This window comes from Lingula anatina, chromosome 1 (assembly GCF_051362555.1).
Source record: "Lingula anatina isolate TDL-2025a chromosome 1, LinAna3.0, whole genome shotgun sequence".
NCBI lineage: Eukaryota > Metazoa > Brachiopoda > Lingulata > Lingulida > Lingulidae > Lingula > Lingula anatina.
The window spans coordinates 22,347,570-22,367,724 of record NC_141767.1 but is presented as its reverse complement, the minus strand read 5'-3'; the positions used below and the strand labels follow the sequence as shown (position 1 = coordinate 22,367,724).

The 20,155-nt window shown below is 36.4% G+C and overlaps 3 protein-coding genes across 7 annotated transcripts in view; 1 reads left to right on the top strand and 2 right to left on the bottom strand.

Annotated features, from left to right (window-relative positions):
- The window catches only part of LOC106168811 (organic cation transporter protein), a 6,341-nt gene extending 5,323 nt beyond the window's left edge, over positions 1–1,018 (bottom strand). Inside the window, exon 1 of the mRNA XM_013548000.2 lies at positions 433–1,018. Within this exon, the coding sequence (XP_013403454.2) occupies positions 433–710 (278 nt within the window). The 5' untranslated portion in view covers positions 711–1,018. The remainder of the gene's footprint in view (positions 1–432) is intronic.
- A 1,468-nt stretch (positions 1,019–2,486) lies between these two features.
- On the bottom strand, positions 2,487–4,748 carry LOC106168815 (NAD-dependent protein lipoamidase sirtuin-4, mitochondrial). Of its 2 annotated transcripts, none has more exons than XM_013548002.2 (4): positions 4,704–4,748; positions 3,627–4,193; positions 3,144–3,287; positions 2,487–2,936 (listed from the first exon to the last, which is right to left on the bottom strand). In XM_013548002.2, the coding sequence occupies exons 2-4, from the start codon at positions 4,188–4,190 to the stop codon at positions 2,769–2,771; spliced, it is 876 nt and encodes a 291-aa protein (XP_013403456.1). In that variant the 5' UTR covers positions 4,191–4,193; positions 4,704–4,748; the 3' UTR covers positions 2,487–2,768. The 2 variants fall into 2 exon arrangements, with proteins under 2 accessions (XP_013403456.1, XP_013403458.1); XM_013548004.2 differs by lacking the exon at positions 4,704–4,748 and adding an exon at positions 4,487–4,688.
- A 2,559-nt stretch (positions 4,749–7,307) lies between these two features.
- On the top strand, positions 7,308–20,115 carry LOC106168834 (myophilin). 4 transcript variants are annotated; one of them, XM_013548038.2, is made up of 4 exons: positions 7,308–7,528; positions 9,746–9,879; positions 18,262–18,466; positions 18,777–20,115. In XM_013548038.2, the coding sequence occupies exons 1-4, from the start codon at positions 7,472–7,474 to the stop codon at positions 18,837–18,839; spliced, it is 459 nt and encodes a 152-aa protein (XP_013403492.1). In that variant the 5' UTR covers positions 7,308–7,471; the 3' UTR covers positions 18,840–20,115. The 4 variants fall into 4 exon arrangements, with proteins under 4 accessions (XP_013403492.1, XP_013403490.2, XP_086861654.1 ...); XM_013548036.2 differs by lacking the exons at positions 18,262–18,466; positions 18,777–20,115 and adding exons at positions 13,170–13,374; positions 14,184–14,662 and having other exon boundaries at positions 7,324–7,528; XM_087005528.1 differs by lacking the exons at positions 18,262–18,466; positions 18,777–20,115 and adding exons at positions 13,170–13,374; positions 14,672–15,271 and having other exon boundaries at positions 7,343–7,528.
- Positions 20,116–20,155: the final 40 nt, after the last annotated feature.

Below are 20,155 nucleotides of genomic sequence, written 5' to 3'. Positions count from 1 at the left end.
TAGTTATTCGCATGTGAGTCATATGAGCGACGTCAACAATAGAATGTAAACCTTAAAAGACGTAAACATATTGACCTCCTCTGAACTTTGGTAAGGATCTCTCCTTGAAACATCTAACAACGCTCCCTACAGGTTGAAGGATGTGCAACTGGCACAGTGGCAAGGACCAAACTGATTAATCGCCTCATGCGCAAAGTAAGCTTGCTTTTAACATAAAAGTGAGCTCAACTTGAAAAGATAACACTTTTCCGCCTTTAAGGACAGGGGTAAAGTTTAAATAGATATTAGCAACGTAAAATAGACATGGGCGTTTATATTGAACCATTCGCATAAGTCGCTCAGGAAAATATGACCTAACACAGATAACATGTCCTAACTCCCTAAACCTGCGAATAGCTTTATGTAGGACTATCATCATACGAATGTGCTAACCTGTGCTTCGGTGTTTCTTCAATGAAAACTATCGCATATGCTGTTAGGGCTTCCACGACGGCCACCATACACAGTAAGAAATATATCCTGACTTGGTATGGACCAGCATTTCCAATATGTTGCAAAACCTCATCGAAGTGGTGAATCTCAGGGTACAATTCATTCGTGGCGTCAGCAGCTTTTTTTCCACTGTTCTTCCTCTGATCTGGTGATTCCTGGTTCACCAGGGTGCTGTTTTCGTCGTTAAGATCTCCATGATTTTTGGCCTGACCGTTCATTTTCACAAATACACTCTTAACACCCCTCTGTCCTTAGTAGTGCAGATGTTGTAGATGTGCCACGCGTCCTTAAAATGATCGACAGTTACAGTCCCACTCACTTTGTCCATCAGAGGGTGTAAAGTGCATGCTGCGCGTTCTTAATCCAAGACTGAGCTTGAGCAGACCTCTGTTTACCCATTAGATGATAGTGACACGGCATTCTTGGACAAACCAAGCCGGGGTGTTACACTGTGCAGCGCGTGTCATGAGCCTCTGAAAACGAAATGTCCGTATTGCCGTACTCAAGAAAACTCACCGATGTAGAACAAAAAGAAACATTATGCACAGCCGGGTGTAGGCATAGTGTGATATCACCAGATGTTATCTCATCCAGTCTTATAACATGTTATAAGTTGTCTTATGTAGTGCTGTTTACATAGATAAAACAGGTCACTTACAAGTACATCTTTGCGTGCATCATTTTACTTTCCCGCATAAACCGTTTCTAGGACCTTTCTGCTGTTGTTGCAAAATTTTTTTATTCGTATTAATTCAAGGAACTTCATCGCCATTTTAACTGACATATAAATATATTAGTTTTGTGTCAATAAGTTTTAGTAACCAACATGCAAACGTAGTAAGAAGGACAAATTAGAAAAAAAACAGCGAGTTAATTGATATCATTCTGTCAAAACGATGATTGCTTGAGGATATGCTTTCTCCTTACAATGTGGAGATGGGGTCTATCCAAAAAAAAATGATAGCGATTTTTACTCACATTTATACGTTCCCCGTTGCTTTACGCAACGCTCTGTTATTTTTGTCAGATTAGCATTGTTCAAAGTCATCTTTGCCATCATTTACTTGGACTTACAATGGGTAGCAAGTAAAATGAAAGAGGTGTTAAATTTGTTCCAACACAAGACGACTGACAAGAACGGGTTACTTGTAGTCCCAGGTCGTTCCTCACTGTCTCATTGAGGGTCGTATCCTAGCTGCGCATTTTTCAACATACCTTCATACCCTGATATCAGGGGCTTCTAAAAATACAACCGAAAATAGTATACAAGAATTAAAGTTTCTGCGAAACAATAATGTATGTAACTACTAGTGCATCCCGTGGTCAGAGAATACGCAGGTCAACCGCAAAATGCTGCACGTAAGTGCTGTGCAACACATCCAGGGGTGGATCCAGGATTATTTGAAGGGGGGTCCGTTTTACTTTTAGGCATGACAGGCCTCGGATACAACAAAGCTGACCCTCGCACCCCTTGTGGGTTCGGGACCCGTGGTTAATTCGAAGTGGGGCATATTAGTGTGATTTTTTTCAGAAACTGAGAGGGGAGTGAGGACCACCATGACACCCCTCTAAATCCGCCACTAATATCGTTTCATGAAAGCATTTAGTAACTGCTACGCTATACGTTAGATAATTTCCAACAGTCCAGATTATCGCCTGGTGGTACATGTTCTTTCTCAAGAGGCGCCCTCTTCTGAATATTACTTTTTGTCTCTGTTAAGTGCTACTTAATATCAGTCCGGCACAATGACATATAATATACTCAATCAAATATAATATACATTTTACGCGACGATTATGAGGCATACTTATAAATCTTGGTCAGGTAAACAGTTCTATTTTGGGAGGTGATCAATGCCCAAAAGTAAAATTAAAATGTTTTATTGTCATACACTAGTTTTAACACAAAACACAAAACCAAACCAATAAACTGTTTGTTACTGATGAGATTAAATCCGTGCCTAACTGATTGGCTATTAAAAAAAAAACAATCATGGGATATATAATGATGTATTTATTTTCTACCACACTGATAAAGATATTCAAATTCAACACAATCATAACATATTCATAACAATTTAAATTATAACTTTCTAAATTAAAACTTCATTTCACTTGTGCACTGCAAGAGTCCAAGCGCTTTCATTTAACAAAATAATGTACTGGCTAACTACAAACATATTCTCTATACTGCATTTATACCAGTTATTTATACAATAAGTATATATCAGTATGACTTATTTCAAGTCATACTATTATTTTAAAATTCAAAAAATCTATGATATCCCAACATCTTTTAATGTGATTTCTTGCAGCACTTCCACACATTCTGCATCAACTTTTACATCTGCTATGTTATCAGCTCTAGTTGGACCTATATTTACTATTGCTATGGACTTTCCTTGTTCCTTGCCAGCCCTGAGAAATCTGTATCCTGAGAAAACCTAAAAAGATACACGTATGATTTGAAATGAGCACATTAAAAACAATAAATAACATTATTAATTTATGATCTTGCTTTTTCCACAAGTGACAAATATATATTCATTTCAACTGAATTTTTATTATGTAAATGAATACTAAATACTATTTATCACACTTATAAATACTTTTATGTATCATATGATTATGCTGAGGTATTCTAAACCAACCTGTAAGGAAGAACCTAGTACAAGAATGCTGTCGCTTTCTGTCAATCTTGAATAAATATTTTCAACGATTGGTTTTGGCACATTGTCCCCAAAAAAGATGATCTGGGGTTTCAAAATTCCATCACAATGACTGCATACAGGAACCTAAAAAATTAATTGATAGCACAATCATATTATATATATATATATATATATATATATATATATATATATATATATATATATATATATATATACACCCATATGCTTTTTGCAGCACTAACATATATAACCTCTTTTGTGATATATTTGTTTTTCCTGTAATTCACTTTTTTTATTGAAATTTTGGTTTTGAAAAACATTTAACAAATACATGAGCTTTTAAACACGAGGCATGTATGCCATCTGTACATTTATATTTGAATATCAGCAGATTTCTTCAAGTCTTTATGATGCTGACAAATAATTTTTTAAATATTTATTTTGAAAAGAAAATTAATGTACCTTGAAATCTTTCACCTGATCCTGAGACAACTGTATATCTCCATCTGGAGCCATGCTCCCCACAATCTCTGCATGCCAGTGAGGATTGTCTCTCTCAATCTGTCTCTGAATGGCCACTCTTGGCACAATTCTCTTACACTGCAAACACTCCACACGGTGAGAGCTGCCATGGAGCTCTATCACTTTGTGACTGCCTGCCTTGTAGTGCAGGGCATCAACATTCTGTGTGACCAGGCTGTGGACAAGGCCACATCGTTCCCACTCTGCTAACTTAAGATGAGCACTGTTGGGAAGGAAGGAGGAAAACCTTGGCCAACCAACAAAATTCCGTGCCCAGTATCTTTGCCGCACATGTGCATGTTTGAGGAAGTCCTGGTATTGGACTGGTCTGTCCTTACTGCGGGCATACAAGCCCACCCCCTCAGACCTGTAGTCTGGGATGCCACTAGGGGTAGAAATTCCAGCTCCTGTCAAAACAAACAGCTTCTTGCATTGAAGAAGAAATTCATGCAGGCTTTCTATGTCTCTTCTTGCTGCAGGTAAACTGAGTGGAACAAACTTCATTTACTGAAAGGCACAATTTTTTATAATTAGCTGCTGTGACATATCTTTACCAGCTATATAGTACATACCTGTTAATAGTTTAAAAGGGGCGGATTGAGGTCGTTTTCTGGGTCTTCAGGAAGACGGTCAGATATTCAAGTTTACATCTATATATCTATTTTTTTTCTGTCGGAAGACGGTCAAAAATGGAGAATGGATCAACAAAGATAATTTGGAAGACTGTCAAAAAATAGCTCTGGATCCGCCCCTGTGACTTTAATATTAACATTAAATAGTTTTGCATCAGATTTACTTACTTCACAAATACTGGGAAACGGGACGTAACCATGGCATGTGTATGTCTACTAGTCTCGTGCTCAAGGTTATGCAAAAAATCGCAAAAATATTGTCCCTCTCGAACAAAACAATAGACAGGTATGACATTATTGCACTACTTATAATCTTAACACTTGGCTATCAATTAAAATAACGTAAAATATAAGAATGCTTAGAATAACAAAAATTAATTCGCACCTTGACGTCTGCATTAACTGCAACTGACCTTGACCTTTACCAATTAATCTTTGTAGTCCCAGTATTCCCACAATTTGAGAAAATCTCAACTAACACAATCGAAGAAAAATTCGCGTGCATTTGGCTGCATACCAGTGTTGTATTGCATATAAAGTGCTACAAGTTAATTGAAAGAGAAATGTAAATTATGCAACGTTTCTCTCTTTCTGAAATTATAACTTAGGCCCTACGTAAATTCGACAACGGAATTACTAAACCTAAATGTACTTGAATTTCCAAAAGATTGTTCATTCAAGGAAAGTCGCCAAGGAACGAAGCCACAGTGGCGTAAGTCTATATTCCGAATTTTGGAAAGGGAGAGTTTTGTATGCTGGGGGGGGGGGGGGGGGGGGGGGGGGGAGGGGGGGAGGGAAAGGGGGGGGGGGAGATAGAGGGCTCCTGATGAACGGACCATCTTGTCTGGAGCCTGTTTTTATTAGGTTAAAATGGGCTTCAGAGGCACTAGCAAACTCAAAACAACGCAAACAGTAGGTCTACCGCGTGCGTTTTTGGAAAATTGCCAACAAAACTGTGTTTAACGCCTATTATTTTGATGTCTAGGCCTACATTGTTAATGTAGGGAATTAGAAAGTGACCGACACACTAACGGCACTTAAGGTGATTAACTTTATAGCGCTTGCAGCTGTGGGTCCAATGCGAGAAATATGTTTGCATCATGTCAATTTCTACCACAAACAGAATATTCCAGAAATAAACGAGGCTCCCGATGAAGATGTTGTCTGGTGGTTTAGATTCAGTAGAAACTATTATAAATAGGCCTAATACTAATTAGAGGAAGGAAATCAAGTTAATATGAAACAGGGCCTACATAACACACACACACACACACACACACACACACACACCTAAAAATCCAGGGGGGGGGGAATGTGCAAGAAAAGAGACAAAAGAATGGATGTAAGATGTAATATTTTGTATTACTGGGTTTTGGCAGCCTTCAAACGCAAAAATACAAATCTCATTTGATAGGGAATGTCTTAGTTGCTAACATTTAATACATTATTTTTGGCGAGGTGGGGAAGGTGTACAAAAATGGAGAACCTATAGCTACTGTAACTTATGGTGAAAATTCTCGATCCGCACTTGAAGGTGGAGAATGTGCCTACTAACTTTAAAAAAATGACTCCTTATCACCCTAACTTTCACAGATTGGACACTCACTTCTCTACTATCAGCATACTGGAAGCAGCAGAGAAATGTTGACAGTAAAAAAGTAGTGAGATGTTTCTGAGACTCGGGTTGCTCTTTATTTACACCAAGAGCTCATTTCTTAGATTGGTCTCATGCCGCGACATGGGCGCTTTTGTTACAGAAGCAAAGTCTGGCATGTATAGAGAAGTAAATATGACTTGGTTAGATAAATATCCCGGAAATAGGCATGTAAAGAGAAGTAAATACTACTTGGATTAAAATCCCGGAAAAGGAGGGCACCTGTGTATATGGCGTAAAGGTGACTTTCAAAGTGACTCAAACCCAATTAACCGCCCCAATCCGGTCTAGTATACCTTTTCCGTCTATTTCGAATGACTCGCCGTTTGATGAAATACGGCCATAAACTATGCATGGAAGCACTTTCTTGTGATAAACCACAGCTTTCTAGAAGATACGCGTAAATATTAGATATTACTATGAATATACTAAGTATACCTAAAAATAGACATCCAGGCAGAAGTAGGCGGTCGCTATCTTCCAGACCAAAACGCCACCTATCTTCAGGAGGCCTGTATAAACCAGAAAATAATTTTAATTTCCAATTTTGTAAATATTTAGAGGCTAATGTGTCTTCCATTAAATAGTATTGGTGTATATATTTAGGGAAAATATAACAAAAGCTATCCACATAACAACAATCCGATTATGGCTTCTCGTGATGATAAATAATGATCATATTTTGCCTTCGGAAGTCTAACTATCCCAGGCTCTCATAATTGCATGATTGACTTATAGTTAAGTAAAAATGCGAGGTCTTTTCGGTACAAAAAATAAGAGTACAGCATTACATACTTGTCAGCCTGTCTATTGTTTCTTTAGAAAGATGTCAAATATATATTTACACACGCAGTGAATTCATCTTAGTGGGCATGACAAAAAGTGAACGCATTAAAATATTGAAAATATTCAAATAGAATCATTGGTTGTACTTTTGTGATTCAACACGTTCAGGCCTCCCTAGCGCCCATCTCCACTGAAAATAACCTGAGAAAGGCCGACCCCGGCTTCTTTTGTCCAAGTAGTGAAGATTCCTAGAGTTTCTAGGGAGCATCACGGGGATGTTTTCCTCGTGTACATTCCCACGGTTTTTGATAAATCAATTAACATGATTCCCCCGTGATTGTCTCTGGCCTGGCACAGTTGATTACAAATGCAGGAGGGCATTGCAAGGCATGTGCATTTATGGTTCCTTTTTCCTCCCAGGAGAGCCAGGAGAGTTGGAGAACGCGCGAGATTTGACGTAAGGCACGCCCATTCTGCGCTGATTCGCAGTACACACTCATACCAAAATTATGCACGAACTGCGGTAATCTGATCCAGGGCCCGGAATGCATTAGTTGTAGCTTCTCCCGATTTGGCTATAAAGGGAAGCTCTCCCGGCTACTGCTTTCCATCAGCTTGAACTGCCGAGTGCCAGAGTAGGACCCAGAGCCGGTGACTAGAACCTTCCCGTTACCCGATTTTTACGTTTTGTCGCGTGGATTTACACCTTGAAAATGAGTTCAGATAGTAGAGCCAAGCCCGCTGGTATTGCCAGGGACATTGCTAACAAGGTACATTTTCTGCCGATTGTATATTTGTTTATATCGATATTTGAATAGTTAATTTTTTGTGCCATAAGTTCCGTTGTTCATAGTCTTAACGACGTGCTTACTATTAACGAAAGTTACGTAAAATGGATATCCTAGTCCTTTTTTTGTGGTGCTAATTATTCTTTTTTGTAGAAGTGACACGAATTTTGTTATGTTCACTCAAGTCATGCGCTGATTTATACATCAAATATTGTGCTTTAAATGAAGGTGGGTTTAAACTTTAGCCGATACCACTCGTGTTGAAAAACACGAAGGCGCAAGTTTATTCTTTGTTTTTATTGATAAATAGCGATGGAACTATTTCCCAGCCAGACGCTGAACTTTGCTTCCCCCTGTTTATCCAGCTGCGGGCAATGTAATGTCTGTCTACCTGGAATTCCGCGGAGGCAGAACAAATCAGATCTTTTCGTCTCAGCTTACGTGTTTTTTACTTTGATGATGTATGAAAGAGAGAGGGCGGTGATGCTCTAAATTTTTTAAAAGCTGTTTTTCCAGTTCGCAAAACGTGTATGCTCACAGTTTTATCAATATATTCACATTTTCCATCATTCCAAAAATAAATGAATCATCTTGCCCTAGTATTTATATTGGACACCAGTTTTGTTATTCTGCCATGTTTAAATTCCCATTTTCGAATTTGTGAATAATTCAATTGATATTCCCTAAAGAGACCTAAAGCTGGCATACCTCAGACGTCTTGACAGGCATCTCGGCCACCCGCTGTAATTTATGTTTGGCACTCAATCAGGAATGATAGGGACCTCAGGTAGAAAACCGCACTTCACGGAAGAAAAAAATGACCAAGCTCGTGCCCACGCGAATGCGTTCTTCCCTTATATAGCTGCTACGAATTTTCACTAGCTAACCGAGCAAGACGAGTATAGCACTGCGAGTCAGGAGTGTTAATCACAACTCCACGTTTCATCCTTAGTTGTATGTACCTCTCACTGAAAAAGAATAGATGAAACGATGTGCTTGACTTGAAAAAAAAAAGAAAGAAAAAAGATCAGATATTCTTATATAGGTCTATATGCATCATTCGAAAAAAAAAACATATGCAATTATTTCAGGCTGGTCACTTAGTACTCTAATCATTACGTGATTAAGAGGGATGTGATTTAATCACAAATTGTAGCAAAAATCCGGGGACGTGTGGCATAAGGAATCCATATAATAGAATCCATGTTTGCACAGGAACGTTGAATAGTTTCCATTTCTTAACTCACTAGTGTTTGAGTTGGCAAAAGTCAAACTGTAATCCTCAATCCTAATAAAAAAGGTTATCAATTACATTTTAACTATCATTTTTGATTTAAAAGTAGAAAAAAAAGGTTATCAATTACATTTTAACTATCATTTTTGATTTAAAAGTAGAAACCCTCCATGGAACATTCTATAGACGTTCATATTAACAGCATATCCCTTGCCCAAGTAACTAAAGCCTAATGCAGCTAAAGACAGGACGCATTTTTGCTCTTCCGTTTAGTTTCAAATTTTAACTTTATACACGAAACACCTTGACTTAGTCGAGCCATATTTGGCAGGTTGGTTAGAATGTGGGAAAGCTTGGTATTTACGATCGTCTGCCTATCTTATGATTAGCTTCGGTCTCAGTTAATGTATCTGAGCAACTGTGCTGTAATTCATTACAATGAGCACAGGTTTCCAGGTGTTTCAGATTGGTTTTAACGTTTGATAACATGCGGTACGTAAACACTCTACATATATTGTATCAGATTTATCAAAAGTGTGAATGTCAGTGATTTTGCTGTAAGTATTGCAAATGTAAAAGGATGTCTTGAGAGCTGAGTTCAATATTGAGCATACAGATTTATTTTATATTTTAATGTAATAAGTATGGTTTTATGAGTATTATATACCTATTTGTGTTCAGTTGACTTTTGTTCCATTTATTTTCATTTCTATCGTATTTGAGTCGATTCTTCTGAACAGGAACCCCGGGATCATATACACCTTCTTTAATCGAACTTGTGCTATAATATGGATTTTTAATCCTGTTCGGAAAAGAATAAAAAAGCAATTGCTGATTTGAAGAATAAATGGTAGAACGCTAAATGATGCACATCGACTGCAAGAGTTTTTGGACATTAATTTCACCTTTTTGTTTATACGTTTTTATTTTCACTTTTATTTATTTACTTATTTTTTGTTTGTAAGATTGACAAAAAGCGGGACCCGGCCGTAGAGCGCGAAACATTAGAATGGATACAAGCCGTGCTGGGTGACTCGTACAAAATTGACATGGACAGACCGTATGAAGAGGTTCTCCGGGACGGAGTCATTCTCTGCAAGTATGTGTTAAATAAGAAAGGTAACAGGGGTTCCCTTGTGGCCTTGTTCAGTTATATATTTATGCTGCTAATCATTTCACCTGTATCATAGATTGCAGGCAAGCGCGATGCTGAACTAGAACAAGCAGCTCTTGACTGGATCGGTGCGGTGACTGGGCAGGCGGTTCCTTCTGGCGCCTTCGAGGATGTTCTTCGAGATGGTGTAGTGTTGTGCAAGTGAGTGTGGGTGCGCATGGCTCGCGTGGTGCAAACTACCAACCATGTTTTGTTGGCTTGTCCATTCACATCAGTCTTTGGTGTTTCCTGTCCATTGCTTACCTTTAACTCACCTTTCAGGTGTTTCAGGCAAACGACACACATCGCTCCCTTATCCAGATGTCCTCAACAACACGAACGCACGGGGTCTAGTAAATATTATGAAAACGCCATTAATCTAAGGGCGGAGAGTGTATTAATAACCCCTCTTTTTTCGGGGGAAGGGGGAGGGTAAACCCCAATAAATGCAAATTTTCAAACCTCCTTTATTTGTACCATATTGTTGAGATTTGGTCTGGTAATTTACAGTGGACGCTCTCCGCCCTGCCTAAGGGACCGTCCGTAAGGGTTTTGTCTTAAACGTGCACTTTACTCTCAATGTCATGGTGCGACTTTTTGTCAGTAATGAAATCACCATCCTTGCACTGAAGCTACATCCGTAGTAAAAATACTAGGATTGCCTTACTATGTATATTCAGGTCATTCTTTTGATACTCAATCAAGTGCTTGTAACTAATCACTATGAGATTTTCGGTGACACAAAGATATTTTTCTTTTCTTTCCTCGCGTAAATCCCACTGACGGTCCCTTTGAATGAACAACACAAAATGACCACACCAATGGGTAGACCACATGATTTGTTCTGCACTGAGTGTTGCTCTTTGTGTGTGTGTGTCTGTGTGTACGCGTTTTATTTTATTTTATTGTTATTTTATTATTTATTTTTTTTTTAACGGCACGAGTAACAAATGAAAGAGATGTAACGAAAAAACTTTTGAAAACAATGCGAATATTGCGTGCGCACCCTTCAGGACAAAATGTTCTTTTCTTCAAAGATCAGCTTTCCTACTGATCAAACACCTAACGTTTCAGTTGTTTTATCCTTTGGTCCATGATAAATTAATCTCCGAATATAAAACTGATTTTACAAGTTTAGTTATGATGAACCAGTGTTTCATTATCATTTGTTACATCCAGAAGTGTCGGAGATCTTTATATATTTATTTATATCTTTTTTTTATAATCCTTATTTTATGTTTATTTATTTTTGCAAGGAAACAATATTTACTTTGTGGTGAAATAATTAATAATCATAGCTTTAAGTGAAATGTTCAAGCTTCTAACGCAACAATAATTTTTTCTTTTTATTTATTCACTTCCCTTACATACATATAGTGAAATATATGCAGAACCCTGAAAACGAACTTCAAAAAGGAATCGCCAGAGCGCAAATGACTATACATGAAATTATCACTGAGCATTTCGCATTAAACTCTTAGATCTACTGGTCATATACATTCCTTTGCATGCAAATGAAAGTGGTGTCGCTTGGCTTACGCTCTGTTTGTATTAACGTACGTTACACTATAAAAAATAGGTGCGATGAAAAAATGACCTTTAAAAAGCCAACAGTAAGAAAATAAAATCCCGATGGATTGCGAAATGATTATCCTATGCGCAAAGCAGTATCTGTAACCTCTGCCCCTGCTCAGGAAAAGGAAATCCCTGTCCACCCTTCAGATTGCTGTGGGCCCCAGTGTGCACATCTTCCCGTTGCGTAGAGATAAAATTCCCTAGACGACTACCTAAATTTGGTTGTAATTAGGCAACTTTCAGTACACCTGTGCCGTCCTCAATCTTGCGCAAACACCTTGCCGGCAAAAGTCCAATGCACATATATTTGAACTCCCTCTGTATATGTAAATCGTTCGAAACTTGTTCGAAATAAATAACATTTAGAAAAAAGGTTTTACAGCCCATTCTTCATTCTTTAAAGACTTACGGCTATTCCACACACGTGAACGGACCACTTAGCTGGAGGGCACGCACGTAGGAGGCCTGTGTAAAGCCTGATAGGTAAAATGGTAAGTGAATTTTGAACTGTGTGTAGTGCAGTGCCTCCATCGTGACCTATTATGTACACTCATTCTTGTTCCAGACTCTTCGAGATCCAGTTTTGTAGTGCAGTGACTCTTTTTAGAGCTTAGCTTCTTCAAAGCACCCTAGTCTCCGGCAAGACTTCTCTGTAGTATCTCCTCAGTGGTTCAGTTCTACTTTAGCTACTCAGACCACCTAGTATCTCCAGGGATTTATTTACTGAATGCTGGCCATGTCGTCTCTTGTCACTTTGCATCCCTATCAGGACCCATAAGAAAGGGTTTTGGAAAAAATCATCTGCCTATCTTATTTATTTCCAATTGCTTTTTATGGGCTTTAGCTGCACTGTGATTTCCATCCATCCCCGTACAACTACGAATAATGCTAAGAAATGAATACTTCAATACTGCTGTTATCTATCCTGAGATTCCATTCTAGTACGCAATATATTTTAAACGTATAATGGGAGTTAAGTGCGATTGGAATGCTTGACTAAAAAAAAAAGAAGCGTATCGTTTGTTAAAAACCGTTTGTTTTCAGAACATTTGCACTAATGTGAATTGCTTTTTTTTGGTAAATAATTGAGTTGAGGTAAAAAGTTTAACTCATTTTACGGGAGGTACAAATAAATTATTTAATTTCAAAAACCTTCATTGTGATCGTGAAAAATCGAACTGAAAAAAAAACTTAAATACGGCTTTTCACTGCAAGGATTTATTTTTATTGGTGACGCTTTATATATGAACCAATTTTTATGACTGGTGTAAAATGCAAATACCTGCCAAATACAGGCAGACCGTGATAAATCGGTGGTCTTGTCAAAATTTGAAATTGTATAGACATTTTGTGCCTCCCTAGATAACTAGAACAAATAATTCGTAAATGAATTTCAAGACAAATTCAATGCCTTTATAATTTATCGTGCACTTTTTCCTTGTTAATTTTTGCACATTAAAATAGATTGTATTCGTAAAGACTATTTCTAGTGCAAGAGAACAAATGCCAATGGCTGTTTCGTTGCAGAACGCATTGTTGCAGTGGGTATGCTATGTTTTCGTGTGGTTGGCAACTTTTAAAAAAAAGTCTGACTACTAATATGTATTTTCAACATAAAGAGTATGCTGGAGTCCCTGCAAACGCTCCATTCTGCTTTTCAGCCTGATCAACGCACTGAAACCAGGCTCAGTGAAAAAGGTGAACAAATCCGGTGGCGCTTTCCTGCTGATGGCCAACCTTGAGCAGTTCACACAAGCATGTGTTGATTACGGCTGCCGCAAGGAGGATTTGTTCCAGAGTGTAGACTTGTGGGAGAAGAGGAACATCCCCGCTGTAACAAATGCACTCCAGGCTTTGGGCACATGTGTAAGTATTTTTTTTTTAAATCACAATGGTAATAAAAGCAGATTCTCGTTTCCTTCTCCCGGCAAGATACGTGTCACACTTTTTATTGCCCACGCATTCACAACTTCAAATTGCACTCTGCTTTGTACTAACCAACTAATACTGCATGGATCATGATGCCAGCTTTTACTTCATTTCATTCCACAACACTGTCTACACTTTCCCTTTTTTAAAACCTGGCTTCAGTGGATAGAAATATGTTATGGATAAAATAGGATTTTCTCATAATCATTGAATTTGGAAATTTTGTGTTTAAGAAATGACAGTTATCATTTATTTGTACATTTTTTTTTTTTTTTTTGCAATAGAAATGTACCTAGCTTAGCTCATTATTAAACGCCTTGATTTTTACTGTTCTATTTTTTTTTTTTTTACAATAGTAGGCATTTTTTTCTGCTTGTTGTACCCAACCAATTTCCTTCATATTTCATCAGGGCAGACCAATGAATATCATCTGCTCCACTGTACACAATTTTCTTTTCATCTTCAAATTCTTTCAAACTTTTTTCTCTATTTTCTTTCAATTCCAATTCTGAGGCATTATTTCAAAATTTTTGGTTTAGTTGTTCATAAAATCTTTTAGAGATGGTTTTCTGTCAAAATCGATCTCTAAATTGTTTGAACTGATGAAATCAATTTTCCCATAGTCAAGCCACATTCAGTATTGTAAACAAATGCTTTAATTATATTGTTTTTAAGAACATGCTTGTTTGATTTTGTTGTATAATCTAACATTTTTTACTAGCAGGCTGCATGTATCCTTTTTCTAGTGCCAAAGGCATCCTGAATATAATGGACCCATTTTTGGACCAAAGCCCGCAGAAAAGAATGTTCGCCAATTTACAGATGAGCAAATGAGAGCAGGACAAACAATTATTGGATTGCAGATGGGTTCAAATCAGGGGGCAAGCCAGTCTGGCATGAATATTGGAAATACGCGCCACATTGTGGACTAGCCAATGATAGCACGCTATATGAACATCTGTGCATTCTGCCCAAGACATCATCATTATACTGACTGCCAACATAAGCATGGAATTTTAAAAACTCTAACAATATTGACTGACTTTCATATTGCATCTATCAGTGTCAGTATTGTCTTGTGATATGGGATTTTCATGAAAAATAACAAGGCGTTTTCTGACATACATTTTGATGGACATCACTGTAACCATAACAACACTATAAACATAGTAATTTTGATACACCTACATTTGGAATTTAGTGATTATACTGCTAGATATTTGCTATTTTCTAGGCACAGACAAAGTCCGACTACTCTGGACCCGTTTTTGGACCCAAACCTCACTAAGTCTGCAGTTTGCAGCTTAGAGACAGATGTACCACACCGAACAAACTTTGGTCATCAATATCTCGGAGGCTTTCTCTCATCTCTGACAGCACACAAAGCTCCCTGAAGGGAGGAGATTGTTACCAGTTAAAGATAGAATGTTTAAAGTTGCCATGGAGATAGTTGTCAACAGCAACATGGATATTGGTTTATGATTAGAACTAGAAACTGTTTGTGCTGAGAAAGATGACAGAATGATTTGTCTGAACTTTGCACTTGGTGTCTTTTAAGACTAAGGGACTTAAACCTTTAACATAAACTCTGTCTCTTTAAGAAAAATGAATAGGAATAGACCAAATAAATGCTTAAGACAACCTCAGAATCTGGGTATATAATCAATTTGAAATTACCCCTTCCATGCATTATGAAAACATTACAATTTCTAGAATCATCATTTGTAAATCATTTGTAAAATATTTTATTACATGCTGCTTTTGGAAGGGAAGAAAAAAGAAAACATTTGTATTACCTTGAAGCAGTTTTAATAAATCAGCAAATTACTTGCTATTCCAATGTCTTGATATTTTTTATTTGTGTTTGTCATCATATTCAATGCAATACTTATTTATACAATTAAAATGTTTGAACTAGTTAACACTTTTCTTTCTTCGTACCAGCCTGTTCCTAAGATCTTACTGGACACTATTTTCTCTCAGCTTATGGCAAGTAACATAAAATCCAATCCACATAAAAAATTAACTAAACACATATTAATTAAATAAAAAATAAAAATCTGAAAAATACCCAAGCCATATATAGTCTCCCATTTAAAAGTTTTAATGTCCATGAGAAATCTACATAAACACTGAATATTTTTAACAAGTTTTTCTCCATTATCATGAATTTTCCTGAAGATGAATTAGTGTCTTCACAGAACAAAAGTGCCCCATTTACTTAACATCTCCTATAGCATTTTGCTGTTTCTGCAACAAATACCCTAAATAACAATCCTACAGTTCTGCCTTTTCTATTGGTTACTGGCATGAAAGTTATGCGTCTTCACTTATTTTACACAAGGTAATTCCGCCCCTTTATTCAATATTGCCTCAGCTTCCAACCTAAATATTTTATTCAAATATTCCTGACACGTGGAGCACAGATACTGCTTTGTTCTGCATATACCTATGCTTGGTGTGATATGCTATGTGTGCATGCCCATGGCAGTCACACCTCTGAGCACATGCAACAAACTGCTTACGACTGGTTGAAAAAAGGCTGCTCCATTTACACATTGGAACTACTTTACTAAGGGAATTTATAACCTGCACTCACCCTTAAAAAAAGTGTTGTTTTAGCAATAATAATCTCTGCCAAATAAAGCTTTATTAACAATTTTATTATTATTATTATTATTTCATTTTTTTTATTAGCTAAACTGTTTAACCCTATTAACAACAGTTTAAATTTGCAGCCAGGGCTCAGATATGTACACCAATTACTAAAGAATTATGCTTATAGTCGGACTCGAATGGCTTTTACTAACCTTCCACTGGGGCACAAAATCAGCTATTCAAGCAGTTTTCTTCCAGTTATCATTTACTCCTTTATTCTTTTCTTTTACAGCATCCCTTAAGCTGAAATGAAGCCCAACCCAACAAATGGTTTGACATCATTGCTTGATTTTTTCAGGAATGATTACAGCATTTTGTGTCAATTCAGCAAATCGATTCAATAACACTATTGCTCAACACTTATGCTGAAAAGAAATTTCATTTGGGTATACCTGTTGTAAAATTTAAACTATTTATTACAGGATTAAGTTCCAGTTGTTTATCAATGTTTTAACTACTTTTAATGCATGGATATCTCATTCTACCTTTCACGCCATGCTTTATCAAAATATAAACTACCTTTAGAAATTCAGTTGTCTAAAATAGTTACACAAGCAGTAAACAAATATTGACACAGGTTGATGAACATAAAGAGATCTTCATACATAGTCCCAAGTTTATCAAAATTTTCCTTTCATACATTGTGCATTATTTGTCTCAAGGAAAATTTCATCATTTCATTTTGGTTACCATTAACAATTATTTGGTTAAATTTTGAAAACCATAACAGAAATTATTTTCTTTTAAGAAATCCAAATTACTTTAAGTTACGAATAAATCATGACCTTAGTTATGCCAATTTGTTTTACACACTTTCTGTTGCTTACTCTTCCTTATCAGAGTAACTTAAAGGGCACTGTTCGTGTTCAAAAAGTCAGTTTTGTTAAGGATAAAACTTTCATGACTTTTGTATGCAACATCTGAAATATCCCAACTTCACATTGTAGAAAAAATTAAGATCATGCGCAGGGGTTGTTTATGGCAATAAATGAAAATTACAATCTGGACCACAAATAAATAAATAAAATAAATATGTAAATAAATAAAAGGAAAATGCATGTGGATACAGTGCCTTGAATAATTACATGGGTGAGGTGGAGAGGTGAAGATGAAATATCAAAAGTGAGATTAAAATCAGCAGTATGATGTGCTCCTGTACCACAAACACACCAAAAAAACATAAAAAAGCAGTAAACATGTTATTAACCTTTGTAAGAATATTAGTCAAATTAAAATTGCCATTCCAAAAACAAGTTTTGGGGGCCTGAAATGCTTTGTGTCAAATCATTTACGTATATGAACTCCATAATATTACATCAGTTCAGAGTTAGCATGGCCTCGTATTACCTTTACCAGGGCAGGAGAGATCTTTTGACTCCAGATATATGCAGATGTTTTCCTGGCTAATTCAGTTCGCATTTCTGTCATGTGAGGAATTTTGCACAAAATGACATCAAAACCCAGCTGGCCTCTGGTACAGAGTAGCCTTGAGTCGAGATTTCTGTCATGCTTTCTATGAAAATAAATGTTCATAAATTTAAAAAACTATGTAGAACAGAACATTTTATGTGTCATTATGAGCATCATTAATTCAGCAGAAAACACAGCATATATATTTATTAACTGCCTGTTAATAAAAATTTTAGAGGCCACGTTTTGTCTCTTGGTCTAAACTAAATGAACACCATCATATATTCTTTCAATTTTTCACATTTCAAGTAAAATTTTTTTTAGCCTGGGAACAGTTTTATTGTGTACATTAAAAAAAAAAACAAAATAAAAAAAGAAGAGAAAATCACAAACAGCCTCTTTAATATACCTATTTGTACTGTTTGGTGGCAAATACAACACACAACACTATGCATAACAATAAATACCTAATAATTATCTAAAATAAGGAAATAAGTTATGCAAATGAAAAAAAGGTGAACATTTAATTTGCAAAATAAACAATTTTAAGCAAGGTTAAAACAAATGTTGATGCCTCATTTGTAACATGAATCATCATTCCCAAAATAGTCCTTCCTCACAGAGAGAAACACCATTTTCATGAAAGAGAAAGAACTTCTGGGAGAGAAATTTACACTTTCCTAATGCACTGGTATTATTGCATATTTTTCTTACACTCACACCTCAAAACCAACCCCAACTTTCTTTTCCTCCCAGCTTAATCAACGCCTTGGCCCCAGGGAGTGTGAAGAGAATCCACACCAAGGGCGGGGCATTCACTCTGATGCAGAACATTGAGGCATTCCAGCAGGCACTGAAGCACTATGGAGTCCCCGAGGAGGATGTCTTCCAAACTGTAGATCTCTGGGAGAAGAAAGATATAAGCCAGGTTACCATGACTCTCATGGCACTAGGACGCACAGTAAGGGCCAAGTACACCTGAATACAGTAGAAAACAATGACAACATAAAAGAAAACCCCAATCAATAGTGACTTAATATTATTTCTGTTTCATTGTATATCTAGCTTTTCACTAAAATGCACCCCATCCTGAGACTATGCCACATGAACAGTTTACCCATTTAAAAATGGTGTTCATGGAGAAGAAAAAAAATGGCATTCGTTAAGAGCTTAGTACATAATAAAAATTATAAAATCTAAATATCATGGACAATTCTGCAATTTATAGGAGAAATAAAATATTTCATTATTTCTAATATTTATATTTTCAGGCAAGACACCGTCCTGACTACAAGGGTCCAATGTTTGGCCCAAAGATGGCAGAACATCAGTAAAAACTTGCATCATCTAACATGGGAACATTGTGCAAAATGTAACTGAAATGAGGTGAATTTTTTTTTTTCAAGTTACATAAGAACTGGCCCGGAAAGACTTGCACTGAAATACAAAAGTTGAAAGGTTCCAAGTTGCCTGAAGACATTGCCATATTTGCAATTTTAGTATCATCTTGATTTTTCTTGACATTCAGTGATAAAAACTGAACTTGCCATTCAGAGTCTGTCAAGAATAAACATTTGCTATTTAATCATTTAAATATATATTTTATGTTTCTTTGAAAATGCATATCATGCAATTTCTGCTATTTATGGTTTTATTTGTAGATTTCTCTATTCAATATTATATATGTGATAATTTACTGACATATCTTATAATAGATCAGGGATATAGGAATATTTTACTTCCTTCAAAACAACAAGCCAAACAGTGCTCTTTAGTGGTTGTGAATCTTGGCTCCATCTTTCCATCATACCAATCCTTTCCTTTCTGCAATGTGAAAAAATGTGATTATTCATTTCTTTGTAAGAACAATTCCAACTGATAACAGGCAAAAATTTTCCTGCATCTCTACCTCTAATCTGTTTAAAGAGAAAATTTAAACTTTCAACTTATTTTTGAATTAAATGATAACTTTGTTTGAGTGCTTGAGAGGCAACTACCTTGAACTTTTCTTTTTTTAATGGTATGTATGACATTATTTAACCGAACAGGAAATGCCTAATAAAATACATATTTCCCAAATACCAACTACTCAAAAATCACTTTATTTTCATTTTGTTCTCAAGGCAAAATGTGTATCAAATTTCTCATTTTGAAATAAAAATCAACAACTCAATTTCACTTGATCCGAGATGTGCTCTAAACAAAAAGTAAGCCTCCTGCATCTTCCACAAGAAATGTGTGGCTTGTTGTCTTCTCCCTGTGCTTGTCTTAACTGCTCTAGGGGCACAGTGCCATATTATTGTTGTGTGATAAAAATGCAGTTCCTCGAACCAGATCCATACTCAAATTCTTCCTTGTTTACAGACCTGCCCAATCATCAACTGTCAATAGTGAAGAACGTGTGTAGATTTAATCCTAACAGGATATTTATCAAAAAATACAATTTGATAAAATACATATTTCTCTGTTGCAGTTTCCTTCACACAAAATATTGATAAATGTGATCCCGTGTTTTTATTACAACTACGTATTAGTAATAATGCTTGTGATAGTAACTTCTGAAATGAGGAATAGCTAGCCTATATTTATGCAATAAATGCTTCAAATATGTGCCGTGTTTAACAGAAATTATTATTTTATTATCTGTTTG